The sequence below is a fragment of the Mustela nigripes genome, chromosome 12 (assembly GCF_022355385.1).
Source record: "Mustela nigripes isolate SB6536 chromosome 12, MUSNIG.SB6536, whole genome shotgun sequence".
Taxonomy (NCBI): domain Eukaryota; kingdom Metazoa; phylum Chordata; class Mammalia; order Carnivora; family Mustelidae; genus Mustela; species Mustela nigripes.
This window is the reverse complement of record NC_081568.1, coordinates 133,550,493-133,569,107: the sequence shown is the minus strand read 5'-3', so window position 1 is coordinate 133,569,107 and position 18,615 is coordinate 133,550,493. Positions and strand designations below refer to the sequence as shown.

General features: G+C 44.5%; 1 protein-coding gene across 2 annotated transcripts in view; it reads left to right on the top strand.

Annotated features, from left to right (window-relative positions):
* MCC (MCC regulator of WNT signaling pathway) overlaps nt 1–18,615 on the top strand; it is a 436,925-nt gene that overhangs the window by 102,303 nt on the left and 316,007 nt on the right. For both annotated transcript variants that reach the window (XM_059418381.1, XM_059418382.1), the window contains exon 3: nt 10,841–11,055. In XM_059418381.1, coding sequence (XP_059274364.1) covers nt 10,841–11,055 — 215 coding nt within the window. The remainder of the gene's footprint in view (nt 1–10,840; nt 11,056–18,615) is intronic.

Genomic DNA, 18,615 nt, shown 5'->3' with positions numbered 1-18,615 from the left:
AAAAAAAAAAAAAAAAAAAAAAAGAACCGTGATGGAGGGCACCTGGGTGGCTCAGTTGGTTGAGCATCTGTCTCTTGATTTTGGCTCAGGTCATGATCTCATGGCTATGAGATGGAGCCACACTACTGAGCTCCACACTCAGTAGGGAGTCTTTTTTCTCTCTGCCCCTCCCCTCCCAAGCTCATTTGCACTCTCTCTCTCTCTCACTCTCTCAAATAAAATAAATCTTTTTTTTAAAAAGAAACCAAGGGGGCGCCTGAGTGGCTCAGTGGGTTAAGCCTCTGCCTTCAACTCAGGTCATGATCTCAGAATCCTGGGATCAAGTTCCACATCCGGCTGTCTGCTCAGCAGGGAGCCTGCTTCCTCCTCTCTTGCTGCCTGCTTCTCTGCCTACTTGTGATCTCTGTCTGTCACATAAATAAATAGAATCTTAAATAAATAAATAAATAAATAAAAAGGAACCAAGATGGAATAAAGACATTTGAAGACAAACATAACCCTAGAGGAAACCTTCATTAAGTGAAATTCTAAAGGATATATTTCAAGCAAAATGATGGTGGATCCAGATAGATATTTTGAGTTGCAAGAGAGAAAGAAGAATAAGGAAAGTGGTAAATATGGTTAAATATAAATAAACATGGTAAAAACAATATTACTTTGTCTTAAAGACTTTAGGGAAAATAAATATAAAATAATAGTAACCTGTAAGTTGGGAGTGGGATGGATAGATTTCAAGTTTTCTAAGGTCCTTATATTGTCCAGAGATAGATAAATATATTGATAAGCTTTAGATTTTAATAAATTAAGGATGTTATAATTTATATCATAATCACTAAAATAGAAAATAAGTGGTTTTTTAAAGTTTATTGATTTATATATTTAAGTAATCTCTACACCTAATGTGGGGCTCGAACTCATGACCAAGAGATCAAGAGTCCCATGCTCTTTTGACTGAGCCAACCAGGTGCCCCTAGAAAGAAGATGTTTAATTCTCAAACCTATAGATTTAAAAAATGGAATGAAAATTTTTTCAAAAAGGTAAGAAAAAGGTGGTGCCCAACAGTCAAGATTGTGTCATCCTGCGAAGCCTACACTATTTTAGGCAGGGTAGGTGGCCAAGTCAGGGTTTGTTATGACCAGTATTAGGAATGCAAAGGAGACATCACTATAGATACTACAGACATGAACAAAAAGAAAATGGTATGGTATGGGGCTCTGGGTGGCTTAGTGGGTTAAGCCTCTGTTTTTGGCTCAGGTCATGATCTCAGGATCCTGGGATCAAGCCCCGAGTGGGGCTCTCTGCTTGGCGGGGAGCTTGCTTTCCCCTCTCTCTCTGCCTGCTGCTCTGCCTGCTTGTGATCTCTCTCTCTCTCTGTGACAAATAAATAAAATAAAATAAAATAAAATAAAATAAAAAAGAAAATTATATGAACAGCTTTTTGCCAATATATTTTAAAATTTGAAAGAAATAAGGACAGGGGCGCCTGGGTGGCTCAGCAGGTTAAAGCCTCTGCCTTTGGCTCAGGTCATGATCCCGGGGTCCTGGGATCGAGCCCCACGTCTGGCTCTCTGCTCAGTGGGGAGCCTGCTTCCTCCTCTCTCTCTCTCTCTGCCTACTTGTGATCTCTGTCTGTCAAATAAATAAATAAAATCTTTAAAAAAAAAAAAAAAAGAAAAGAAAAAAGAAATAAGGACATTTCCAGGAAAATATAACTTAGTAAAGCTGACTTATTAAGGAGTGTAAAATCTGAATAGTTCTATAACTAAGAATGAAATTAAAACAGTAATTTTAAAAATGTCCACAAGGAACACTACAGACCCAGACAGTTTCCCTGGGAAGGTCTACCTCACATTCAAAACCAAATAACTCCATCTCATATAGACTCACACATAATCTTAATACCAAAATGTGACAAGGACAGTAAAAGAAAAGTTACAAGGCCAATTTTACTTTTGAACAGAGATACAAAATCCTAGACAAAATACTAGGTAACCAATTTCAATGATAAATAAGATATCACATATTATGGCTACGTTGGGTTTGTCTCTTTTTTTTTAAGATTTTTTTTAACTGTCTTTTTTTTTTTTAAAGATTTTATTATTTATTTGACAGATAGAGAGAGAGAGAGCACAAGTAGGTGGAGCAGCAGGCAGAGGGAGAGGGAGAGAGAGCCCAGAGAGCCCAGTGTAGGGCTCGATCCCAGGACCCTGGGATCATGACCTGAGTCCAAAGCAGTCGCTTAACTGACTGAACCACCCAGGCATCCCATTGGGTTTGTCTCTTAAATCCAAGTTTGGTTTAACATTAGAAAATTAATATGATCTGGGGCACCTGGGTGGCTCAGTCATTAAACATCTGCCTTCAGTTCAGGTCATGGTCCCAGGATCCTGGGATTGAGCCCCACATTGGGCTCCCTGTGCAGTGGAGAGCCTGCTTTTCTCTCTCCATCTTCCAGCCACGCCCCCTGCTTATGCTCTCTCTATCAAGTGAATAAATAAAACCTTTTTAAAAATTAATATGGGGATGCCTAGGTGGCATGGTCGCTTAAGCATCTGCCTTCAACTCCGGTCATGATCTCAGAGTCCTCGTATTGAGTCCCACATCAGGCTGCTTGCAGCAGGGAGCCTGTTTCTCCCTCTGTCTGCCGCTTCCCCTGCTTGTGCTTGTTCTGCCTCTCTCTGACAAATAAATAAAATTTTTGAAAAAAATAATATGCTTCAACATATTAAAAAACTTAAGTGAAAAATACCAACTTTTTAGGAATAAAACATAATATAGTTCTATTTCTTGCTAAGAAGCTGAAGTCAGAATAATTTTTTGTATTCCTGTTTGGGTATATTTCCTGCCTGGCATTTTCCATTTTGATTAGGCTGATTTTCAGCCAAGAAATATGACAGACCCTATGGGCATGCCAACCAAAGGATATGTGTGATACTTCCCATCACAGAGCACAGGCTCAGATTAGCATTATCTCCATTCAATCTGGTACTTAAAAATTAGGAACTATGAGGGCGCCTGGGTGGCTCAGTCGTTAAGCACTGCCTTCCTCTCAGGTCATGATCCCTGGGTCCTGGGATGGAGCCCTACATCGGGCTCTCTGCTCTGAAGGGAGCTTGCTTCTCCCTCTCCCACTCCTGCTGTGTTCTCTCTCTCGCTGTGTCTCTGTCTGTCAAATAAATAAATAAAATCTTAAAAAAAAATTAGAAACTACCAAGGGCTTACTGAATACATGACCCGTTAATATACCTTGTAAGAGAAAGATAAATTGATCCAAAATACCATCTCTGCCTTCTGAGAAAGACAAGCCTTTTTATTTTTTTTTAATCTTAATCCCTGTGGACTGTAAACATTAGCACCCCAAACCCCATCAGCCTCAGGCTCAAGTGAAACTCAGTCAACACTTCTTTGCTCTAACATTCATTTTAACACTTGCCCTAAACTATCCTTTGAATTCTTTAGCCCTAAGTCAACCCTCTTGGTTATCTCCTTCATATATCTAGTTTAGACAAGCCAAAATAATAAGCTGCCCAATATTATTTTTAATTGTTTTTTTTTAAGTTAAAGATGCTTGCCTCAGCTGTGCTTTCATAACTAAAGTATTCATTGCCTAAGGGCAGACATTTTCCCTTTTATATTAAATTTAGCAAACAGAACAATAGAATCTAGAGCTGGAGACGGATTTTAAAGGTTATTTATTCCTGCTTCCTTTAGGTTGTCTCTACACCATCTTCCATTAGACGGTTCTCAAGCCTGTGCTCAAATTATATCAAGGGTCTTTGAACATATTTGTACAGAGTGGGACATTAAGAGATAGCCAGTAATGATGATGATGTTGATAAGCACATTTCCGTAAGAAAAATTCATTTCTTCATTTCTTTCCTTCTTGTCATCTACCAACAGCCTTGGCACAGGGGGAAGGGAATTGCATTTCAAAATACACCTTCCGGGACGCCTGGGTGGCTCAGTTGGTTAAGCAGCTGCCTTCGGCTCGGGTCATGATCTCAGGGTCCTGGGATCAAGTCCCACATCGGGCTCCTTGCTCAGCAGGGAGCCTGCTTCTCCCTCTGCCTCTGCCTGCCACTCTATCTGCCTGTGCTCGCTCTCTCTGTCAAATAAATAAATAAAATCTTTAAAAAAAAAAAAAATACACCTTCCACTCTGTTCCCGGTGTGTCATTGGAAATTCAGTACATTGTCCCTAGATGGGCCACATGTGACGTATATTCAAAACAGGACACTGATCGGCTCACTTCCTATGGATAACCAAGGGTCGAAGAACCGACTTTTATCATTGGGAGCTAATATTATTTACCTTCCCTTAGTAGGTAGGACGTGTGCTTTGCACTACTTTTGTTTTTTGTTTTCCCCAGAAGGCTTGCTAGTTCCTATTTATCTATCCTTTCCCAACCAATTTTCCTTGCGACCACAGACCAGGTCTTTAAGACAATTTTCCTGCATATGCAATGTAATTCGTGCTGGAGGAATCTAGAGGTCCTCAGGGGAGTTGGGCTCCTGAATCTTATACCAAGCATTGACATTAATAAATGACTAAAGACTCACACGGTGTCTCCCTTCTGGACTAAAGAATTTACTGCTGCTTCTGTTGATGTCAGTATTACCTGGAAATAGTAAATGTACTATGGCAGGGAAGGCTGAGAGCTGGCAGCCGATTTGTTCAAATTCTCCCTCGCTGCTTTCTGTGGTGGTGGTGTCGTGGTTCTAAATGCAGAAAGGTAGCTGCCCCTGACGTTTTGAAAGGAGTATTTTCTCTCTTGCCACCCAAGGGAATAGATTAGGTAATGTTTTCTAAACAATCCACATAAAGGAAAAATTAAGGACCACTAGATACAGACCGTGACATAGGATACTATTAATCCAGGTCTGTGTTCTAGAGACTAACCACTCTGTGTTATCATCTGCCTGGGATATGATGAGAGGCCTCAACTCTCAAATGAAGGATGGAAAAGAAGGAACTGCCGGTTAAAAACAGAAGGGAATCGGGGATGGCCAGAGCGTAGGTATGATGGCTAACTCTACTTGCTCCCCTCTCGAGCTGCTGCTGCTAGGCTGTGTGGATGTCCTCATGGTGCTGGCTGCCAGTTTGAGGAAGGTCAGTTGTCCTCTGGAGGTAAGAGTGGGCCAAATAGAATAGGGAAGCAAAGGGGCACCTGGGTGGCTCAGTTGGTTAAGCTTCTGCCTTCAGTTCAGGTCATGATCCCAGGGTCCTGGGATCGAGCCCGAGGACTCCTTCCTCAGAGGGTGAGTCTGCTTCTCCATCTGCCCTCACCCTGTTCATGCTCTCTCTCTCACTCTCTCTCTCTCGTTCTCCCACTCACTCTCTTTCCCAATCAGGGAAGCAAAGTTTCTCAAACCCAATAACCAAAGACTTGGACTTATTAATGGAATGTTCTTTACTCAGAGAAACATAACTTTGACTCTTACCTAATTGTCTATTGTCTCTAAAGAAACTAGTAAAGTATAAAACCATTGATGAAATTTTAGTCACTGGTTAGGTGCCAGAGGTTTGTTTGTTTCTTTCTTTCTTTCTTTTTTTTTGTTTGTTTGTTTGTTTAAAGATTTTATTTACTTGACAGAGATCACAAGTAGGCAGGCAGAGAGAGAGAGGAAGAAGCAGGCTCCCCACAGAGCAGAAAGCCCGATGTGGGGCTCAATCTCAGGACCCTGGGATCATGACCTGAGCCGAAGGCAGAGGCTTTAATCTACTGAGCCACTCAGGTACCCCCAAAGGTTTGTTTTTCAACAGGTACCTTTTAGAAGCTGGGAGAGAGTATACCTTTCCCCCATATATTGTTCCCTACTAGGTTGTCCCAAATGGATTACAAATAACTAGAACTGTAAGATAGGACCAGATGATTGCTAACATTTATTGATCAGCTTCTTATGTGCCAGGGGTTGTCTAAACATTCTACATTTTTTTATCTTGCTTCCCTCTTGCAACACCTCTATGAAGAACTCTTCAGTATCCCTATTTTAAAGACAAAGAAGAGGTGCCTGGGTGGCTCAGTGGGTTAAGCCGCTGCCTTCGGCTCAGGTCATGATCTCAGGGTCCTGGGATCGAGTCCCGCGTCGGGCTCTCTGCTCAGCAGGGAGCCTGCTTCCCTCTCTCTCTCTCTCTCTGCCTGCCTCTCTGACTACTTGTGATTTCTCTCTGTCAAATAAATAAATAAAATCTTAAAAAAAAAAAAAAAGACAAAGAAACTGGGGCATAGGCTGAGTAACTTGCTTGAGATCACATAGCTGGTCACAGTGACTCTTGATTCGACCCTAAGCCATCTGACTGCAAAACCCCAGCTCTTAACCACACTCCTATGCAAACAGACAATGTCTACAAAAATAAGCTGAGAGAGGGAAAATGTCCTCTTCTAAAACTGGGGGGAATGATTTAGTCTTTCATAGGCTGTGGGTAGAACGAAATAAAATAATACATGGAAGTTGCTTGGAACAGCTCCCGGCTCCTAGTGGTCTTGAGTAGATGTTAGGTATCGTGGCCTTATCCTCATGGGGGCGTGTCTGGCCTGCTGGGAGGGCTGCCCTGAGGCTTTGGTAAATAAGCATAGTGACCACAAGAGCTGAACCCGGGTGGCACTTCGAAAGTGGGAGTAGAGCACGAGCTGGCAACTGCCACGCACCCAGCTGAACAAGGGTCTCCATGTTGGGCGGATTTTCTGTTTCAGTATTTCTCCAAGAGCAGGGTTTCCCTAGTGATACATTTTATAAACATGTCAAACTGCCAGCTGTTTTCTGTGCTTTTCTGATAAGGGAAATATTTAGGATCTGTGCTCTGCCACCTTAAAACACTAAATGTTTTGGTTTGAAATAAAAGAATATACATCATTGCTTACTGCCAAATGCCCTAAAGAATTACGGTGGCAGGAGGGATGGCTTTCTTCGGTCCTGTGCTGCAGAGACCTCCAAGCCCAGGCAGTGCTTTGGGCCTTTGGTCTTTAAAGGGAGGACACACGGTCAGTGTCCTTCCTGGCCCGAGAGCGACTGTGCAGTTGGTTGTTCTGGACTGAGTGTGTTCCCCCCAAATTCCCATGTCGAAGCCCTAGTACCCCAACGTGAAGGGGTTTGGAGATGTGACTTTGGGGAGGTCCTCAGAGTCAGAAGAGATCATGATGATGGTGCCCTCATGATGGGCATCTTAGAAGAGGAGACCAGAGAGCCTGGTGAGTGTGGGGAACAGTAGGACAGTAATGGTATCCATGTTAAGGAAAAGAAAGCACAGCCACTTCTCCAAGGTCAATGGGCAGTTCCTGAGGTTAGCAAGGGAGTGAAGTGAGGCCGGCTGAGTGTGAGCCTGAAAACTTCATGATATTTCAAAGGGCAAAAGCAAGATGGTTATCAGACCTACAGTTTTAGTGGTTTTTTTTTTTTTTTTTAAGATTTTATTTATTTATTTGACAGAGAGAGACAGATCAGAAGTAGGCAGAAAGGCAGGCAGGGAAGGGGGAAGCAGGTTCCCCGCTGCGCAGACAGCCCAATGTGGGGCTCAATCCCAGGACCCTGAGATCATGACTTGAGCTGAAGGTGGAGGCTTAACCCACTGAACTCCTCAGGTGCCCCAAGACCTACAGTTTTGATGGTTTTCAGTGAGATCATCCTAATTAACTGACTAATCTCACCTTAGGAATGTTGGTTTTTATCCAGAAAAATCAGATATGAAGTCACATTGAAAGAGAGTAATGGAAGTAGGGTACTATATTTAAGAAGCGCACTTCCCCTTTTGGGGTCCATTCACATGGTGCTGATGTGACTGACTCGGCTCCCTAGCAGAAGATCTGAGTTCCTCAACACCACTTCAACAGAAATTGTTATGGTAATAGTGTGAGGGCCTTTTGATCCTGCTGATTAACATGGAGCTTGGCTAACCTGATTATATGACTCTTCCAGAGACTGGGTTTAGGTCCGTTAATACAGCATCATAAATTCAAATGAAGCTTCCTTGGGCCGTCTCATCCAAGAACTGTTGTATTTTATTATTTGAAAATGAGACTCCCTGTTTGCATAGAGATAAAGCTTAAGTGTATAATTTATTTTGATTTTAAAAATTAATCCCCATGTTGCTTTTCCCATTAAGAAGTAAAACCCTGTGGTACCACAACCGTGGATAATTCAGCCATCCACTCACTAAATGTATATTAAATGCCAGATGTCATAGGCCGTGTGCAAGGACCTGGGCCCTGTGGTGAAACGTAAAGGCAAGGGCCCAACCTCATGCTTGCTTGTCTTCCACAGGAGAGAGGACCCAACCCATTTTCAACTTTTACCTCAGTCAGTTTTCTTGCCACGTGTGCCTGGGCCAGGACAGAGAATGTGAGGCAGACAGCAGAAGGCAGAGACCACTCAGAGCAAGCAGCAGGGGGAGGGCGGGCAGCCATTTTGTAGTCTATGTTGAAGGAAAACAAAACTTCCTTTGCAATACAGTTAATAGACTTTAATTTTTTTTTTAATTTTTAAAAGATTTTCATTTATTTATTTATTTGACAGAAAGAGATCATAAGTAGACAGAGAGGCAGGCAGAGAGAGAGGAAGGGAAGCAAGCTCCCTGCTGAGCAGAGAGCCCGATGCGGGACTCGATTCCAAGACCCTGAGATCATGACCTGAGCCGAAGGCAGCGGCTTAACCCAGTGAGCCATCCAGGCGCCCCAATAGACTTTAATATTAAAAGAAACTTTGAGGGGCACCTGGGTGGCTCAGTGGGTTAAACCTCTGCCTTCAGCTCAGGTCATGATCTCAGGGTCCTGGGATAGAGCCCCGAGTCCCACTCTCTGATCAGCGGGGAGCCTGCTTCCCTCTCTCTTTGCTTGCCTCTCTGCCTGCTTGTGATCTCCGTCTGTCAAATAAATAAATAAAATCTTTAAAAAAAAAAAAAAACACTAAAACTGTTAAATAAATAAATAAATCTTTTAAAAAATAAAAAGAAAGAAAGAAATTTTGAGAGTTGTCTGGATGACTCAGTCTGTTAAGCATCTGCCGTCAGCCCAGGTCCTGATCTCGGGGTCCTGGGATCAAGCCCCGCGCGTGGGGCTCCCTGCTCAGTGGGGAGTCTGCTTCTCCCTCTCCCTTTCACCCTTCCCCCTGCTCATGCTCTCTCTCCTCAAGCAAATAAATATAATCGTTAAAAAGTAAAAACAATAAGAAACAAATAAAAGAAACTTGGAGCAGTTGTAAACACAGGGGTTGTCTGCTTGAATACAAAGATATGTCACTCCAGCCATAGAGCACTGTACAGAGAGTATTGGCAGACTGACCGAAGAACCATAGGGGGAAAACATCCTAAGTGGTTCCAGACAAAGAAAGTTTACCTAATTACATTGATTAAACTCACCAATACCTAATAAAGGGGAGACTGGACATTCATATCAGAACCCACTGTACATAATTTGTAGTTTGCTATATGTAATTACACTCAAGTAAATTACAGGGTAATCTGTATATGTTCTCACTTCATACCACAAATGGAACTATGTGAACGAGTCCCCTTTTTTGCCATTGAAAGTCTTGTATGGAAGACCCATCAATATGAAAACTTCACAGGCTGGAGCTACGATTTGTCATGCTGGTGGCTTCATCCCCGGTACCTAGCACGGTGCCCGTGTATAGACTTTGGTCATGTTTACTAGCAGCCCAGGCCTTTTGCATACTCTTCCTGGGTTTAGGAAAGGTCTCACCTTACAAATCCTGCCTCCCCGGTGTAGAAGCCAGAAAACAGACCACGCAGCCTCCCTCACGGCTAAGACACAGACGCATGGGCCCCAGGCTCCCCCAGCCAGCTGCGCCCAGGGGACTTCTGTTCAGAAGTGAGCAACACAAGGAAGAGGGCTTTGCCCCAAAATGAATTTTTCTAGCCATGGTGACAGCTGACGCATCAGGCTTTCTCCTCCAGAGAGCTTTCCCTGAGCATTCCCGCCCCTCTCCAGGTCTACTCTGTCGTTGTACTTTTCCACTGTATTATAATTATTAGCATCTTTTATTGAGTTTGAATCTGTTGTGATAGTGAAGGTCATACCAGCTGCTGTCCCCCAAAAACTGAAAATATACGGTGACCAAAGGAATGTCCTTTTCCTCATCACAAAAGGTCGAAACAGGGATTGGCAGACAGCCCTGGGGCGGGAGATCATTCAGGCACTCAGGCATCCTTCATCTTGTGGCCTCCCTGTCTGCCCCGCGGCTCCCGAGGGTGCCCTGCCCACGCGAGCCAGGCCGGAAAGCGAAGGGCATGGAGAATCGTGCACTGAGGGTTTTAGGAGCCAGGCCTTGAAGTGACACTTGGCACTTCTGCTCCCATTCTACTGCTTAGAACTCAGCTGCTTGGCTACATCTCCGTGGCAAACACTGTCTAGCTTCCGGTGGCTTCTTCCAGATAAGAGAACATTACGAGAAAGTGCCATTCCTGCACTTTCTGTCTACGGCCTTGCTCCCTTCTTCCTTAGCTGGGGAAAAGGATTACAGTAAGAAGGCTGATTATCCGGTAACCCCGTGCAAATCACAGACAGACGTGGCTCTGCTCTGGATTTCCTTCCCTTGGCTCTCTGGTGCTTTTCTGCTGAGTGGCTCTGTTGGGGCGGCGGGGAGGGGAATACAGTCATTGGAGAGTTATTTCTGAATGATTGGCCTAAGACTGCTTTTATCTTGAGGCTCCCCATGTGTCTGTTTGAAAGAGAAAGTGCTTAGCATGCAGTCTGGGCGCCACATGTGTTCTGACTTGCGGGCACGAGGAAGGCTTCAGAGGGGGGTTCCAGATCACTGCCTAGAGACCACCCACAGGCTAATGAAGGAAACATCTTTTTATTTCCCCTGCCTCTCCTGGACATAGGTGCCCTATCAGAGGCCAGGGAGAGCTGGGAGTACGACTCGGGAGCCAGGGACCTCCAGAGCCCGGACTTGCAGAGTCATTGGGCCCTGCAGAAGCTTCTCGAGCACAGTGGACGCTCTATGAGCCAGCAGGCTGCGGCCCTCCACACGCTGCGCACACAGTCTCGGCATTTTGGCAGTTCTGGAGGAGGAAGCTATCTGGAGCTGGCCAACACAGTGAGTACTTTCTGGTTCATGGAACCCGTCTTTTGGCCTGTGTGTATTCCGGTACAGATATTTTCATTTTGAGCTCCCAGGGACATACTGGCTCTTGTCTTTCTTCTGGAGCTAAACATTGTGCCATTGAGAGCATTGCCAGGAATGTTAAGGGCTCCAAACACTTGTGGTCAGTGACTTTGCTCTCATCATTGAGAGCAGAGTGCTCTCCTAAAAGGCGTTTCAATGAAGTAACTTGCAGGATTTAATTACTAGAGAAACAGCATCAGTATTTCCATGACTAGAGTACTTCTATGGTACCAGACATTACAAACTGATAGACTACAATCCTTTCTCTTTCCTAATTTGGATGTTACTTATTTAAAATACAAAGAGGAAAATATTTCATTGAAAATTTGATTATTGTTTTCTGCTTGTACTTGAAAAGGATTTTTTGTTGACAACCGCCTCCCTGGTCCTGCCACGATTGCCTTGTGGCACTCTCTCCCTTGTGCTGTCTTCAAAACATTTCTATCTCCTTTATTTATTTTTTTTAATTTTTTTTTATCTATCTCCTTTAAAAAAAATTTTTTTTCTGTTGAAAATGGTGAAACAACTTAGAATTTCATTATGTTTAGTTTAACCTTCCCTTTGACCTCAGGATGGCTCACGACCAGGGTGACCTTTTGGTGAAGAGCTATTGTGTTCCCTTCGAAGTTGAGCTGGGGAACGCAGTGGGGTGGCTGAGGGTCTGGTCCATTTTGGGTGAACCGCAGACAGGCTGTAAACTGAAATTGCTTTCCAACCACTGTGCGAAAGGTCTGCAAACCTACCTGGCTTTTTGAAATCGAAGTTTGAATGGTGGGTTAAACACCATGACAACTTCACTTACGTTTATTTATAGTCGGCTTTAATGTAGACTAGTGATTTTCAAACTTCTTGTGTTTGAGGTACATTTTCTAATTCTGACATTTTGGGTGACATGTTTGAAGGAATTGACGATTCTAAACATACCAGCAATAATGAAAATACAGTCCTTAGACAAATCCTAGTTAAAGGACTTTCTATAAAATACCCGATCAATATTCTTCAAAACTGTCAAGGACGCTACAGGCAAGGAAAATCCGAGAAAGAGAAACTGTCACAGTTCAGAGGAACCCAAGAAGATATGACAACTAAATGTAATGTGGTACCCCGAATGGGACATTAGGTAAAAAACTAAGGAAACCTGGATAAATTATGGGCTTTAGTCAATATGGGTTCATTAATTGTGACAGCTATACCATAATAATATGTTAATAATAAGAGAAACAGGGTGTGAGGTATATGAGAACTATCTTTGCAACTTTTCTGTAAATCTGTAACATACCAAAGTGTTCACTTTATTAAAATTCAGGAAGTAGGTGGGGCGCCTGGGTGGCTCAGTGGGTTAAGCCGCTGCCTTCGGCTCAGGTCATGATCTCAGGGTCCTGGGATCGAGTCCCGCATCGGGCTCTCTGCTCGGCAGGGAGCCTGCTTCCCCCTCTCTCTCTCTCTCTGCCTGCCTCTCCATCTACCTGTGATTTCTCTCTGTCAAATAAATAAATAAAATCTTTAAAAAAAAAAAAATTCAGGAAGTAGGGGCGCCTGGGTGGCTCAGTGGGTTAAGCCTCTGCCTTCTGCTCAGGTCATGATCTCAGGGTCCTGGGATCGAGTCCCTCGTCGGGCTCTCTGCTCCGCAGGGAGCCTGCTTCCTCCTCTCTCTCTCTCTCCCTGCCTGCCTCTCTGTCTGCTTGTGATCTCTGTCTGTCAAATAAATAAATATTAAAAAAAAATAAATAAAATTCAGGAAATATACCCTGACAGTTTGCATACTTGTCATATATACATTTTATGTGATCTATAAAAACTCATGACAAACCGATAATCAATAATGATGACTATTTATTGAGATACATTGACTAAGTAAAAAAAGAAAGAACATGAGAGAGAGGCAGAAAGAAACAAATAAAGAAAGAAACAAAGATGGGGCGCACTGGGTGGCTCAGTCAGTTAAGTGTCTGCCTTTGGCTCAGGTCATGATCCCAGGGTCCTGGGACTGAGGCCTGTGTTGGGCTCCCTGCCCAGTGCGGATTCTGCTCTTCCCTCTCCCTCTACCTCTCCCTTACACTAGTTCTCTCTGTTGCCCAAATAAATAAATAAAATCTTTAAAAGAAGGAAGGAAGGAAACAAAGAGAGGGAGGGAAGGAGGGAAAGAAGCGCTAACCCCACAAACAAAATCATTCACGCTCACTTAAGCTAATCCCTTGGTGGGAAGGAGACCATAAACACAAACGCAGCCTTCATTATCACAACATGATTTATTTTTTTACCGAATTGAACATTTCAAAATAGCAGGGCGCCTGGCTGGCTCAGCTGGTTAAACATCCAAGTCCTGATTTCCAGGGATGTGATCTCGGGGTGGTGAGATCGAGCTCCACATCAAGCCCCTAGTGGGGCTTTGAGCTCAGTGATGAGCCTGCTAGAGATTCTCTCTCCCTCTCTCTCTGCTTTTCGGCTCCCGCCCCACCCCTACGTGCACTCTCCTGCTCGAGCTCTCGCTCTCAAAAACAAAAAAAGTTTGAAAATTTCAAAATACTATTTAAACTCACAGACCCTAGGTAATAGCCTTGGACCCTGTGGTGGATTTTTGAACCCCGACTCTTCACCCTTTCCTGTTTCTTTTTTTTTTTTTTTTTTAAGATTTTATTTATTTATTTATTTATTTATTTGACAGACAGAGATCACAAGCAGGCAGAGAGGCAGGCAGAGAGAGAGGAGGAAGCAGGCTCCCTGCTGAGCAGAGAGCCCGATGTGGGACTCGATCCCAGGACCCTGAGATCATGACCTGAGCCGAAGGCAGCGGCTCAACCCGCTGAGCCACCCAGGCGCCCCCCCTTTCCTGTTTCTTCACCATTTGTCTTGTGACTTTGGAGTCCTCCTATCAAACACGAGAAATAATAAATGATAGTGATTTTAACTGTTGCATTTAGGGTGGTTTCCTACACAGCAATAGTTGACTCAGGCTGTGTTCACAGGGTCCCATGGAGCCCACTTTGAGGAATACCTTGCATAGGCAGTCAAGAAACAAATCCCCTCCCTAAACTGCACACTTGGGCAGTCCCTTCACTTATGTACTCACATTACACGTGATTTAAGTTCCTTGTAAAAATCCTGAACTAATAAAATTAAATGATATATTTTTTAATAGCTACTAAGAGCAAAAGACATTTTATCAGTGTCCAGTTTGGAGACAGAGAGCACATGGTAATTCACACAGGGAAAGTAGTTTTGTTTTGTTTTGTTTTTTAATTGGGGCACCTGGGTGGCTCAGTCGTTAGGCATCTTCCTTCAGCTCAGGTCATGATCCCAGGGTCCTGGGACCGAGCCCCGCATTGGGCTCCCTTCTCAGCAGGGAGCCTGCTTTTCCCTTTCCCACTTCCTCTGCTTGTGTTCCCCTCTCGCTATCTTTCTCTCTCTGTGTGTCAAACAAACAAATAAATAAATAAAATATTTTTTGAAAAGATTTTATTTTTTATTTGATAGATAGAGAGAGCCAGAGAGCATAAGCAAGGGGAATGGCAGAGGGAGAGGGAAGCAGGGAGCCCCATGTGAGACTTGATCCCAGGACCCTGGGATCAGGATCTGAGTTGAAGACAGACACTTAACCAATGAGCCACCCAGGCGCCCCCACACAGGGGAAGTTTAACGTAAAAACTGATTAACTAGTAGCAGGAGACTCCTCCTTACTCCTAACACAGAGTAAAGAAAATTCTAATGCACACAGGAGTAGCATGTGTAAAGAGGAGCTACTCCCTCCAGAGCTAAGGCACAGTGCTCAAGGGAGACACAAATTAAGAAGACGTTCCTCTCCTCACCAGACCCTACTGGAAGGGAGTGGCTGGGGACCGCTAGATGGCAGAGAAGTTCCCTGAGATGCTACGGGCCAGGGCTGGTAAGCAGGAAGCCAGCCCTCTAGAGTGTCAGCTCAGCTTGCTGGATGTCACCCATCTGGGTGTCTGCAAGACTCTGAGCGTCACCAGGAAAGTGCCCACCGGGCTGCCAGAGGAATTCACTGGGGAGCAGCCTGATGCTTGGTGCCAAAATCCACTGAGATGTCCTCCAAATGGTGCCTTCAGATGTGGTAACAATAGCTGTCCTGTGGCCTCCGTCCACGATAAGAGCAAGCAGGGAAGAAGAGCACCACAGAACCAGGATGAGAATTCCTTATTGAAAAAGGAGAGGGGTACCTGGGTGGCTCAGTTGGTTGAGTGTCTGGCTCATGGTTTTGGCTCCATCGTGATCTTGGGGGTAGGGTTGAGCCCTACATCAGGCTCTGCGCTCAGTGCAGAGTCTGCTTGGAATTCTTTCTCTCCCTCTCCCTCTGACCCTTCCACTGATGCTCACTCTCTCTCTAAACTAAATGAATCTAAAAAAAAAAAGGAGAAATGTTTACAGGGTCCAGCTTCACTATCACAAAGCAAGGCAAGGAAGATTGAGATGAGAGGTAATAAATCAATAACTGGTACAGGCATTTTTAGTGCTGAGAAGCTTCTAGGAGCTTGCTATACAAGCTTTTACCTTTCTAAGCATCCCTTCCTTTTCTTCTGCCACCAAATACCTGTCTTATCCTTCTACCAAAGACAATGGATATTATGACTTTGAGGCTTAACACACTGTTCAAAACGCGAAAGCGACAAGATGGTGATGTACCTAGAGTTTTATCTGAGAAGCGGGTGGCTACATGTGGCCTAGAATAAGGGATTTATTACAAAGGGTAGACCTGACACAGATGCGGGAGCTGGAAGAGCTATTTGTCCAGGCTGTTGACTCTGCATCTAGGTTGGAGCCTGAAGTTACTCTCAGCCCATCAGATCAGCATACGAGAAGGACAGCTGAATGCAGAGGAGGCAAAGCCAAGCCAGCACGCATGACGCATGACGATGACCTGAGACCCATAAGGGCACAATGGAACCCACATCTGTTCTCTTACTACCACAGCCAACCTCAGTGCTGTGGGGGGAAGCTGGCCTCTGTCATCCCAGAGCTCCACACACACACCTGGCCCAGGACTCAGAGAAGCCAGAGGAGGAGACCTGGGGCTCTGGAGCTGCCACAAGCCCGATGCACCAGGAGGGAAGTGGCCCATTCACAACATCCCAAAATCTTCACCTCTACTTCCTGGATTTCACACGGAAGTTCTCGCTTGGCCGTCCGGAATCATGCAGGCTAGAGAATGCTGGGAAATGTCGGTCCAGCTTAGATAAAGGGACAGGGCTGTGGCGAGACTGCCAGAATCGGCAAAGCAAGATGAGACACTGAGGAGCTTAGTAAGGAAGAGATGCCAGGAAAAACGCACCGCTGCTCTCCGATGGCTTTCCTCTCCAAACATTTGTCTTGCAGGGAGGAGTCTAAGTGGTCAATGTTAGGGTCCGTAATCAAAGGAGCGAGACTGATACAAAGAGAAGGTCAAGCAAAGCTTTATTTTGCGCCAAGCATCGAGAATCATACCGACCAGTCAGGGCCGTCTCTTGCAAAGAGGGGACCCCTCCCAACCTCACTGACTAACTTTTATAGAGGTAGTTTAGCCGGGCTATACACAGGTGGCCAATGAGATTGCAATACACAGAGAACACTGCACAGTCCTGCTAAGTCTGCCACACACAGAAAAAAACTGCTAGGTAACACATGGGTGGCCAATTGAATCTCAATTTACCCTAGTAGATATATGCGCGCCCCACTGATTGGATATCTTCACCTGGCCTGACCCGCCCTTGTATCTAGGCTTTGCAAGTAAGTTCCTCTGGGAGGGGCAGGGTCAATCTAAGTTTACTGCAGGGGGTCAATCTAAGTTTACTGCATAAACACAAAATGACTCCCTCTGGCCAACCAGGCCCTTACATTCCCCCCTTTTCTTTGGAGATTAGTCAAATCCTTGACTTTTCAGCCAGTTCTATATTCTCTGGTTGTAAGGGGTTATATTGAGCATGTAAGTCTAACAATTTTATCGCTCTAGTTTTCTTTGGTACAAATGACACTAGTGCACAGTCGGCTGATGAGTTAGCCATTTACCGCTTCATAGAACCTTTTCCATTTTTTTCTAATTTCCTTCATCTAATTTCCTACCTATACTTTGCATAAACAGGTAACAATAGGAGCAACAATAAACTCATTGTCTTTTGAGTCTTAGCTTTAGTCCATGGTCAGCGGGGTCCATTGGCTGAGGCTTCCACCTCTGGAGGGCATCTTCATCCTCGGCTCGTTTGACGAGACCCGCATGAATCCAGGCCCTGATGCCTTCTACTTTTACTGCCATGGGGATGATCAGGATAACAGTAAATGGTCCCTTCCAGCGAGGCTCCAAGTTCCCCACTTGATAGCGACGTATCCAAACCAAGTCCCCAGTGTGGGCAGTCCGGATCCCTGCATGGGCTTTTTTTAAAGACATACCATAATGCCTGCAGTGACTGGAGTACAAACTGATCAGTAATTTCTGCTAGGACAACCTCTTGTAGCTAAGGACAGAGCGGGGTGTGGGGGGGTGTCTTCCAAACATTATTTCAAATGGGGTCACCTTGTTTAAATAGGGTGTACACCGTGCCCTGAGGAGGACGAAAGGAAGGAGATCCACCCATCTACCGCCGGTCTCCAGAATTAGTTTTGTCAAGGTCTCTTTAAGAGTCTGGTTCATTCTCTGTACTTGCCCGGAACTCTGGGGCCAATAGGCACAATGTTGTTTCCAATTTGTGCCCACGGCCTTGGCCAATGCCTGTGAGGCTGAACTCACAAATGCAGGACCATTGTCTAACCCAATCGTGAGAGGCAGCCCAAACCTAGGAATTATTTCTTCTAGAAGCTTTGTGGGTACCACTCCTGCTGTCTCATGTTTGGCAGAAAAAGCCTCTACCCAGCCTGAAAAGGTATCTACAAAAACTAACATATACTTGTGCCCGTATTTTCCGGGTTTCATTTCTGTAAAATCTATTTCCCAATAAATTCCTCGTTCCTTACCTCTTTCTCTTTTCCCTCTTCTCATTCTAGTTCCTCCCACATTGAGCTGCCTGGCATTGAGCACATCTATCAACTATATCCTGAACCATACGCCCTAATTTAGAAACCTGGAACTGCTTGCCTTTAAGTTCCTTGAGTTTGCATGACCCCAAATGAGTACCCTGATGTATCTGGTCTACTAACTTCTTACCTAGTTTTCGAGGAAGAATTAACTTTTCCTCTTTTAGTCTTAGCCCAGTCCCCTTTGTAGTCTAATTTAGCCCATTTTTGTAAATACTTTAAATCTTCCTCTGAATAGTCCAGTTTTTCTGGTAGGGCTAGAGCCGGGAGTGTAACCAGCTCTTGCACTGTTTCTTGGGCTGCTTGCTTTGCGGCTCGATATGCTAATTGGTTTCCTTTTGAAATCAGATCAGTCCCCTTTTGGTGTCCTGAGCAATGCATAACAGCTACCTATTTTGGGTCCCAAATAGCCTGGGGGAGAGCCAATATTTCTCCTCTGTTTTTAATTCCTTTTCCTTCGCTGTTAATAGGCCCCTTTCTTTATAAATAGCC